This window comes from Sander vitreus, chromosome 22, assembly GCF_031162955.1.
Source record: "Sander vitreus isolate 19-12246 chromosome 22, sanVit1, whole genome shotgun sequence".
NCBI classification, from domain to species: Eukaryota; Metazoa; Chordata; class Actinopteri; order Perciformes; family Percidae; genus Sander; species Sander vitreus.
The window spans coordinates 6,070,312-6,081,038 of record NC_135876.1 but is presented as its reverse complement, the minus strand read 5'-3'; the positions used below and the strand labels follow the sequence as shown (position 1 = coordinate 6,081,038).

The following is a 10,727-nucleotide window of genomic DNA, read 5'->3' as shown; positions in this document are numbered from 1 at the left end:
TTAGCACGTGGCTGGTATTAATGATGAAAGTCCCATGAGATTTTGTGCTTCTGCAGCTTCTGTGGTTGAGTGCTGAGCATCTAAGCTAACTGGGACCAGGACAGTTGGGATCAGAGAGACAGAGACTGACAGACATGGTGGAGGCCAACAGTCTTACTAAAACCTGCTGTGCAAAAGGCTGTCAGGCCTGACGTGGCCCGTTTATAATAAACAGGAACAGAAGACAAAAGAATCAGACGAGACCGGATCAGCTGCAGTGAGCTGCACACGCACTATTAGCTGGAAGCTGTCTAAAATATGCACAGTATTGAAAAAGAAATAGCCTTTAAAAAAGATATTCAGCAACAAAAACAACAAAAAATAACTACTTATGTAAAAGCAGAGCAATATGCTGCATTTTCCCGAAAATCCTTCATTTGATTGTTTTATAGTTGGTGCTGACTAAGTGCTTTGGTACAGAGATAATTTCAACTGGCAAAATATCTACAACATTTTGCTTTTACTGACAAAAATAATGAGCTTGTTTGTAAAATATTTCATTATTTATAATAAATACCCCTACAAAATTTGAAATTACAGTAAATAAGTTGTGAGTAATGTGGAAAAAACCTGATTTAAATTCATTCTTCTACATATCTGTGGACAGACCACTATTATATACCTAATTGTAGCTATTTCTTGTTCTTTGTTCATATTATTGGTATTGATACAGAACATCCACGATGGTGCTACATAACCAACAGCAAGTTATTCTGTTGGTCTAAATGTCTCATTGCAAGTACAGAAGTGTACAGACTTTATAACCGGAGGTTGAGCAAGTAGATGTGGATCTTGTTTAGATATTGTGGTCTTGTGTGGATTACTTAAGGAATTGGAACTGCAGAGAACGGCGAGTGCTTCACGCTGAACAACGTATGGGATATTTGGCATACGATCAAACATAAAGAAGAGTTTATTTTTATCATCACAGTCAGAGAGCGAGTAGAGGGCTTCCTAAAATGTTTGTATGAACTCCTGATGAGGTAGTTGATGTAAACATGGAGCTCGGGATAAAAGTTGGTCGCTAGAACGGAAGCAGGAGCGCAAATAAACACAACTCGTCAATCAAGATAAAACATTTTATTTGAAACCTTTCCCAGATCATTTGATTCAACGTATTTTGAAACACTTATATCTGTAACACTTTTTTCATACATTTTATTTGAAGCTATTTTCAAACACATTTGAAACAAACTCAATAAAAGCGTCAACGAAATAATAGGGCATTCCTATTAGCCAGGGCCAGGAGTCGGATGTTGCGCACGCAGCCAGCAGCAGCTTCCTGGAGTGTCTCATCATCAGAGCCCATGAAGTGGATGAGGGGCTGCGGGAGTACAAAGGACAGAGGTTACTAAAACACCTTACATCCCACATCTAGTGGGCAAATAGTTAGCTTGCTGCACATGTTGCCATGTCACTGCACACTACCACCAGCATGGCCTGCAAAGACACACAGTGGCTCTGCGATGACAGTATCAAGCTGCATGTGTCCCTCTCTGTGTGTGTGTGTGTGTGTGTGTGTGTGTGTGTGTGTATACAGTGTGTGTGTCCCCGCTTTACCCTTCCAAACCATGCCTCAGCAAAGGGGTTACAGCTGCGAGCGCACATGCCTCTGTAAGTTTGTTCAGATGAAAGTTGTGCAGGGCAGGCTCGACATTAAAAACCTGAGCATGAACCACACCACTTGTAAGCCTTTCCGCCGCTCCAAAGGTCAGATTATATCCGACTATTAGTGGCTTGTGTAATAGATCTTGTTAGATCTTATTGCAGTGCGCGCTACAGAAATATATAGCTTTGGAAGTTTTATTTTTTGGTTATATAAAACTGAACATTTAAAAGATTTCCGTTTGTTCAAAGAGTTGTGTATTGTGCAGAAATAATCAAAAAGGAACACACCAGATATATGGAATACCACTGAGTGGCATGTGTTTTGAAAGGGTGAGCTTTTTCCCCCTATTTTATATGCAGCAAAATCACTACATTATGTTTGTGGGCAGCTGTGGGGGTTGCATCAAAATAAAAGTAAATGTGAGCATAAATACTCTGGTGCAATGGATGAATCTAAATTTGTTCAATGTGTGCTCCTTGGTAAAATCACAATGGTGTGCCACTGAGGTTTCCTAAGCCACACTTGCAATTATTTCGGATCGTCTTGTTTATATCCATAATGAACCAACGGCAACATGACATCCCTCAACTAAGCACTTAAGAGCTCCCTGCTCCTAAACATAATGAAGCTTCGATAAATACAGTAACTGCTGAGACGTCTGAGGCACTTTAAAGCCCCATATATCAAGGCCTTGTTCTCCACTGAATGAAAAAGGATTTTGAAAAACGTTTTTTTTTTTTTAAGATAATGCTGCAGCAAGCTTTACAGCAGTGGTGTTTGAACACCATCTGGACGGTTTCCCTGGTTTCAGTCCAGCAATGTCACGTCCCTGTTGATCCTGAGGAACACAGAGGACAATATCTAGACTGTCGCTGTCAAAGGAAATGATCCAAGAAGTAAAACCTACCTAGCCACTGATTCTGATTTAGTTTTAGGCAACAGAATGATTCTAAAAGCTTCTGGCTAATTTCAATTTTCTCAATGTTTCTCCCCGTTTGTCTCCCTCTTATTCAAAACTCTCGCATCCTGTTCAGCACTGGCTCCACATTTCAACATAGGAAGTGATGGGATTCCTTTATTGGTTTCACTCAAATGAAATGTCACTCTCAACTCGTATCATTTCCAATAATATTTTGTGTGTAGAATTAGCCTAATCTTGCAAACTTGAGACTGTTTTCCTCTCTGTAAACATTGTGTTCATAATGCCTCTCAGAGCAGAGCTGAGGCTGACCCTGACCCCGCTCCATGTTACATACAAACTTAAAAAAGCAGCACCGCACATTTGTGTGGTTAGCAAACCAAAGAAGCCAAAGAAGCAGAGGAAAGACATTCCCAGGCTTTTCAGTGCAAAGATAAACAGTGAAAGGAAAACAGATGAAAGATGAGGTGAGCCAGCTTGTGTGCATGAGCACGAAAGGGCTGTGAACCTACAGTATAAGTCCAGTTAAAAACTGAGAAAAATAATATCCTTCCTCCTGATTATAATCATATCATTTTGTGGGGGGAAAAAAAGCCATACAGCAGTCCATGATGATCGAGAAGTATATGTGAAACATTTGCCCTCTGGTTTTATATGATTTGCATCCAAAACACCTCCAAAAGCAAACTTACATCCACAGGCTCCAGAAAACATGCTGCTCACTAAACAAGTCTCTTTTGTGAAAAGAGAGGAGTGCACCAGAGGCAACGTTATTTTGCCAAACTCATAGCATGTTATTCAGACGTCGCCAAATAAGGTCTCTCGAAGTGCACAACTAGGCTAAGATAAGCATCTCTCTCTTTGCTGCCTTTTTCTCTAACTTGCTCCTTTCCTCCCAGCTGGGTTCTCTAGGAATATAATATGCCACTTGTTAGATATTGCCTGACTGTGGTAACATGAACACTTGCCCCACGTTTGAAAACTGAATCGTGAGTTTTTGAGGTTTTTGCACTTCAGAGAGCTCCAGTGAGTCCTGACCTCCAAGAAAGGAGCTGGGGAACACGCCCCCCGTGGCTGATGGGGGAGGGGGAGGAGCAGGCGTGCAGTCTGGGAGGGCTGCACATATTGTTGCATGTGTACACACACACCTTATCGCGCATGGAGGTGTCATGGTGTTAAGTGCGCTCTGTTGGACCACTTCTGCCTGCAGGAGTTCATGTTTAAATTCCCCTGTGCCAGGTCTGAGAGCCATTATGACTCCATCAACCCCCCCCCTCCATCCCAGCATTCCCATGTTTTAGACTCCCCTGTGGAGGCAACCAGCACAAACAGACAGCAGTGTTTAGCTGGGCTAAGGGGAAGTTGGTGAGGGAAGTCGAGGTAAACAACATTCCCTCCAGCCTCCAGTGAGCCAGAGACTGTTACGCTGCTTTTTCGGTCTCTCTAAAGAGGAAGAGGAAAAGGAGGGAGGCCTGCTTTCAAATCAATGACTTTTAGGAGAAAGTTTCAGTCTGAGTCTGTGCAAGCTAAAGAACATGGCTTGGCATTTCTGGTCCAGGCGTGGGGGAGAGAGGCTGAAGTTGCTCTAAAACATTACACTTCATGGATCTCAAATACATGGTAGTCATAACAGATCAGGCAGGGCCCCCCCCCCACACACACACACACACACATCTGACCGAGAACATTTTTTTATAACAAACACCAACTGTGCCGGGGCAGAAGTGTGCTCATGGCAACAAAAGTGCAAAAGTTTTTCTCTTAAAATACATACCAGGACCTGGCAAAAGCTACGCTCTGGAATACCTTCAGTTGAAAATTACCAATAATTACCATTCGCATTTTGTAATTTTCAACAATTTACTTCACAAAGCTGTTCTTATGAAAGAGCCTCTTTAAAACAAATAGCTGGCTAAAGCTGTCTACAAGGATTTATGGTTTCAACAAACAATCCCCAGTCCTTTTGGAAGCGATGTAAAGCGCAGGGGGAAGGCATGTTGATTTTGTACATGACACAAAATGAAGCACATCCGTATAAAACTGTGAGATATCAAGAGTGGATGTCAAATCAAACGGTGAGGGTGATTCATCTCTCAGGCTAGAATTCTCTTTTACCCGGTATGTATTTCATGTGAGAGCTAGCACTTGAATCCCTTTTCTTAAACAAGGTCCGATCTGAGAGGCCAGCAGGAAAATATGCTGACAGAAAATGTAGGCAACTAAAGACAATGTGAATGAGAGAAGGTTGTTTTATTTAAAGAGGTATAATACTCATAATATTTGCATTCAATATTTTAATTGATTCTGGAGTCTGGACCAAATGCGAAGGCTTTGGAAGGGGTAAAAGACAAAGACAGGCCACTAATGTGTTTTCCAGTGTGAAATACTTTCTTTTCAATGCCTTATTTCCCCTGTGAATCTAAAGGGCCAGGCCATTCACCATTAAGTGTGCTAGAGAGAAAATCAAACTTTCTAAACCAACTTTGGAGTAAGAGAGACCTGTGCTCGTATACTACACATGGGTAAACATGTTTTGAGAGCTTCTCAGTGGCAAAGAAAAAGCTCTTTGAAATATGGTTGCAATAATAAAATAAGCAGTCCAGAATTTTACACAGGGCTGTAAATTAGACACAGGGCGCTGTATCAATCCTCGATAAACCCTCTCCAACCTATTCACAACTATTGGGGATGTTGTTTTAACACATTCTCCCTACCTGTATATCATGAAGCAGAACATTACAGTGCACACTGAATCGAGGAGATTGACAAGCTCTCCCACTGTAATGTTTCCTCTGGGGTCAGGCAGGTAAGTATCAGCCTCCCTCCCAGACTGAACAATGAGGCTGCCTGTGTTGTGTTGTGGTTCCATGTCGGAGATTAGGAACAAATGCTATTCTGGTGAAGTCACGTGGCCTTTGGTTATTAAGCTCTTTAAAAGTCCAAAAATACATTATGGAGTAGTGTTGCAACTTTTAACTGGTACATTAATAAGGGCAAACAGACAGATTAAAAAAGGGTGGTATGTCTTGCATTTGCACACTAGCCCATACACAAAAACTCACACTAGAATTTTAAATATAGAGACACACACACACACACACACACACACACACACACACACAGAGCTAAAAAGAGGGCATGTCCAGTTTTCGTCGTGGCTCAAACTACAAAAAGCATTCAGCTTTGCAAATTGGAGATTTTTTTGGAGCACCCAATGTTCCGTCCAGCTACCAATTATGGCTGGTGTTGAACCACATACATTGTAACAGCAGATCAAGCTAAAGTACACCATTTAATGAACATGGGAAAAAAATATCTGGCTGCAATGGCATAACCACTTCATAATTTCTATTGCAGTTGTTATTTAGGGAGGGGGGGGGGGGCAGCTTTAACTCACTGTGGCAACAAAAAGATTTCTCATGTGAAAGTCCTCCTATGTGAAACATGATTGAATTAGAGAATAAGATAGCAATGTTTTCCCAAAATGCTAAAATACGGGTACATGATCATCTGTGACAAGACATCAATTACAGCGTAATTTTAACATAAAATCTCTACATCACTGTCAGAGACCAACATAAACAGTCTCTAGAGCTCAGCATGGAAACAGCCCGACAGGCTCAAATGTTAGACAAAACAATGCTTGTTTCTTTTTGGAAGAGCATTACACAACTCAATGATGAAGAAAGCAGGCGGATGTAGCTGTACAGAGTCAAAAAAAACAACCTTTGAACAGCTCTGACCCCACTTCTTGGCCTGAGCCATATCACTGCTGCATTCTACCCTGATGTCCAGGAACAGCCCTTAGCAACAGTTACCCCCAGCTACAGCCCTTTGACTTGAGCTGTAATGGCATCTAGGGTCTACCGGAGAAATGGCAATGCGCACACACTGAGCTGTTTGCTTTTCTGAATTCCCATGACGGCTAGAAAGTGGAGTCATATTTCCGCCACCGAATAAAACCCACTTTGTTTCTGCTCCATTGGTCAAAGGCTCTGAAAATAGTCACAGCTTTTCAAAGTTTATTACTCAGTGTTTTTCACACATCGCTAAAACAAGAGTGATGGGAGGCCAAGCACATTTTCCTCAATGTAATTATGCCAGATTTAGTCTCAAAAGCACCAAATAAACTAAAGAAATAACTACTTTGAAAATTAGCTACAACAAAAATTTAAGTAAGGAGTCATAAATCGAGCTTCAGCAGCACTACCACTGACCTTGACCACCCCTTTCTCGTGCATGGCGATGCAATTGTTGGGGTTCTTGGACAGCTGGTACAGGGCCATAGCTGTGCTCTGGTGGACTGCCTTGTCTTTTGACTTGAGGTAACGCACCAGGGGGGCCACGGCCCCAGCATCACCGATAGATGCCCTGTTGCTGCCCCACATGCAGCAGTGGCCAATGGCCTCAGCCAGGTGGCGACGGAGCCTGTCATCAGTCTGTGGAGAGGAGAACAGGATGCTATTGGTCCCCAGAGGCCAGTCTTTACAATGTAGAGAATAACTACAGCTCTGCAAGAGACTCTTGGCAAAAATCTAACTATGTTCTTTTCATTAGCTGGGTTTTATGCTCCATATAGTAGGAAAAGGTCAACTAAAATCTATTGTCAAGACAGTTATGAATATTGACAATAACTGCAGTGTTGTTGAATAGTAAAACATTGTTGTTTGTCTCCAGCAGTGAAGTGTTCTTACCGTGTTAGTCAACTTGGCCAGCAATGGGACTACCCCGTGATCAGTAAGGACTGCCAGATTCTCCTTGTCTTTGGCTATTTTGGCGATGGCGGCGCAAATGCTTGCCAGCACCTCGTTGTTTGTTGACTTCAGCAAATTAACAATCAGTTCCAATCCACCGACGAGGGAGCGCACCATTTCCCCTGCATCCTATAGTCAAAGAGTCTGTTATTAGCTGGTGCTCTGTCAAAATGAACACGGAGGATAATGAAGAGGGAGAAAGTGTAATGAGTGAGAAAAGAGGAGAGGCAGCCACGGGCATTTGAGCAAGGCAGATAAAACAAAGGACACTAAACAAGTACAAAAAGTATTTTCATCAGGCAACAATCAAAGTCCCATCAGTACAAACCAACCAATAGAACTATCTTTATCTGTGTAAAATAGATGCTTTCAAAAAATAACAACACCCTCTCCTACAGTAGAACTGTGTTGTGGATCTGGGTGAACAAGCAACGAGTTTGACATCTTTGTCAACCTCTCCTACTGTCACCCTAACATGTCATAATGAAGATGACACACAGAATCTAGAGCTTAGAGGTGACATTTAAAACTTTTGCCACAGACTGACACACACAGTGTAGACTCATTGCTTCATGATTTGAGTTCATGGCACCAGCTAGTACCACAGGACTCTTAGCCACTTATGGGGCAATGTCTACCAAACCAACAGGCTGGTAGAGAGTGCTGAGAGAACCACAGCGGAATAGCTGGCAGAGACACTGGCTTCAGTATGGCTTGGCACATCAGGCCGCTGTTTAAAATCATAACTCACCGTATTGCCAGCCATGGAAGAATACATCAAGGTGGCCGAGTCTGTAATGTTGAGTGCTTTGAAAATAGAACAGAAATCAAAAGCATACAATTATGGATGCAAATCACAGAGCATGCTTAATTTGAGTCCATTTCACTGTCAATCTACATGTCCAGAGCTGATGTATGGCTCAGCACAACACTGTAAAGTACAGTAATCACATAATTTATTATGTGCACTGCACTGTATGGTTGTTCTTCATTTTATAAATTAAAGGTTTTCATTAAATTCAGAACTGACGAAAAGCAGTGGATGTTTTAGTGTACCGCTACTTTGGGAGAGCTGGATGCACTGTCGTGTTTTCTCTAACAGAGAGCTCACATCTGAGATCAGGCCAGGGTGCGGTGTATGGGCCCTGTGATGCTGTGCCAAAGGATGAGCCATGTGTGCAGTGCAGGGTAGGGAGCGGGGGTGCCGGGGCCAGGAGCTGACCCCCCCGACACACAGGAAGCCCTTCCTCAGGAATACTAATGGCGGCTGGACAGGAGTCCCTGCGACAGAGGAAGCTCTCTCAAGCCACCAGCTGCTATAGACTAGCCAGAATCTCTTTCATGGCCTGGCCGGGCCCCCAGATCTGAAAACCGCAACATTATGAGGCTGCATACGGAAAGGCCTTTCTCGCTGTCCTCTCTCTCTCCTCCTTTTACCCAGGGTGAAATGAAATAGAAAACACATTATCTGCTGTGCGTGATCTCAAGCTGAGGGGAGCAAGCCAAGCTCAGAATGGCAGAAGCGTGCCCTGAACCCTTCTCTGAAGCAATCAGGCTTCTATAACATACATGGTTATAATGTAAAGGAAAAATAAATCAAGCATCTAAATGTGCCTCTGCGTCCAGGCAAATTAATGATACACCCCATTACGTGTGACTAGGAGGTTTCTACTCCCTTGATTGGACAAAAAATATAATTGAGTGATTCACTACTAAGTCTTTACAGCAATTGTATGGTGTGTGAGTCTGTGAAGTTGTGGACCTGTGGGCATAGAGCACAGCTTCTGTCGGTGTCTGTGGAGGGGCAGCAGTACTGTATGGAGCATCCAGCAGATGCATTTATACCATGGCTCTCTCATAAATCCAGTATGGAACTGCTAACAGAAACCACATGGGGTTTTTATCTAAATAACGACTGCACCAAAGCCGCTGTATCAGGTTCCTCAACTCGATGGGCTGAGAGCACTATTTAGCTCTTGTCATTGCCCCTATCCCTGAAAAATCACCTAAAAAGCATGTTCACGAATTTCCCTCAAAATTGGCACACTGACGTCCAGACAAACATTGTCAAACTTTGTTAGCGCTCAATAGTGGGTGCCCCATCCCCCCTCTCCCTCCATATGGTTGCCATGCATAATTTCCGCTACACTTCTGGGCCAGAGAAATTCCAACCAGAAGAAAAGGGCTTCACCCCTAAGACACCTGTCTGGGCCCAATATATCTATTTAAACTTAACCAGATTGTCCCACTGACAAGGTGTTTACCTTAATCACAGCGATAATCTAATAGAACAACATTACGTTTGTAGTTGGAAATGATATAAGTGCACAGGGGATCAAAGACCTGTCAATGCGAAACTGAAATTAGAGTTGACTTATAACACTGCCGAGTAGGACTAGGCCTGTGACGATGGCATAAAGGAGTTCATGTTTTAAAACAGTATTCCACTGATTTAGCATTGTACTCCTTAGAGCTGTCAATCTTTCGAATTTCATTTGTTAGTGTTTTTAATATTCAAATATTTAATGCCCAAATTCTGAAAAGGTTATATCCCTTTGTGAGTTTGTGTAAGTTACTTAGTTAGTAACACATTTTATTAGCCTGTCTGCACCTCAGTTTATTACAGGACAATACAACAGTTACCATGGTCAAAATACATGAAACCGCAATTGACCCCATTTTTTCTTTTATAGATAATATTTTAACAGCATATTGAGCGCTGTACTGGAAATGTCCCAGATTTTCATTTCAGAAATCTGGTCACCTTTAGCAGTGGCTAATGTACCTTGGAGGCTCTAGCCTCCAGCAGAGATGAGGAGTGGGCTACAGAGGCCTGGTAAGCTCACTTCTTTCTCAATCCACATTTCAAGATCTTTTTCATTTTCAAACTTGTAGTCTTAAGCCCCCAACCGACACTGACATTTATCAGACTTCACACAGCTACTTCTGGAGACACAAAATACGGATATGGATATATATATATATATAGTGGGGAGAACAAGTATTTGATACACTGCCAATTTTGCAGGTTTTCCTACTTACAAAGCATGTAGAGGTCCGTAATTTTTATCATATGTACACTTCAACTGTGAGAGACGGAATCTAAAACAAAAATCCAAAAAATCACATTGTATGATTTTTAAATAATGAATTTGCATTTTATTGCATGACATAAGTATTTGATCACTTTCCAACCAGTAAGAATTCCGGCTCTCACAGACCTTGAGAAGCATCTCAAGGTCCTGGAGTGACCTAGCCAGTCTCTAGACCTGAACCCAATAGAAAATCTTTGGAGGGAGCTGAAAGTCCGTATTGCCCAGCGACAGCCCCGAAACCTGAAGGATCTGGACAAGGTCTGTATGGAGGAGTGGGCAAAAATCCCTGCTGCAGTGTGCGCAAACCTGGT

General features: G+C 42.4%; 1 protein-coding gene across 1 annotated transcript in view; it reads right to left on the bottom strand.

The window, feature by feature from the left end:
* Positions 1–1,139: 1,139 nt before the first annotated feature.
* Positions 1,140–10,727, bottom strand: part of odad2 (outer dynein arm docking complex subunit 2) — a 62,768-nt gene continuing 53,180 nt past the window's right edge. Inside the window, exons 19-21 of the mRNA XM_078280655.1 lie at positions 7,262–7,450; positions 6,785–7,006; positions 1,140–1,363 (exon numbers count right to left, since the gene is read on the bottom strand). Of these exons, the coding sequence (XP_078136781.1) occupies positions 1,247–1,363; positions 6,785–7,006; positions 7,262–7,450 (528 nt within the window). The 3' untranslated portion in view covers positions 1,140–1,246. The remainder of the gene's footprint in view (positions 1,364–6,784; positions 7,007–7,261; positions 7,451–10,727) is intronic.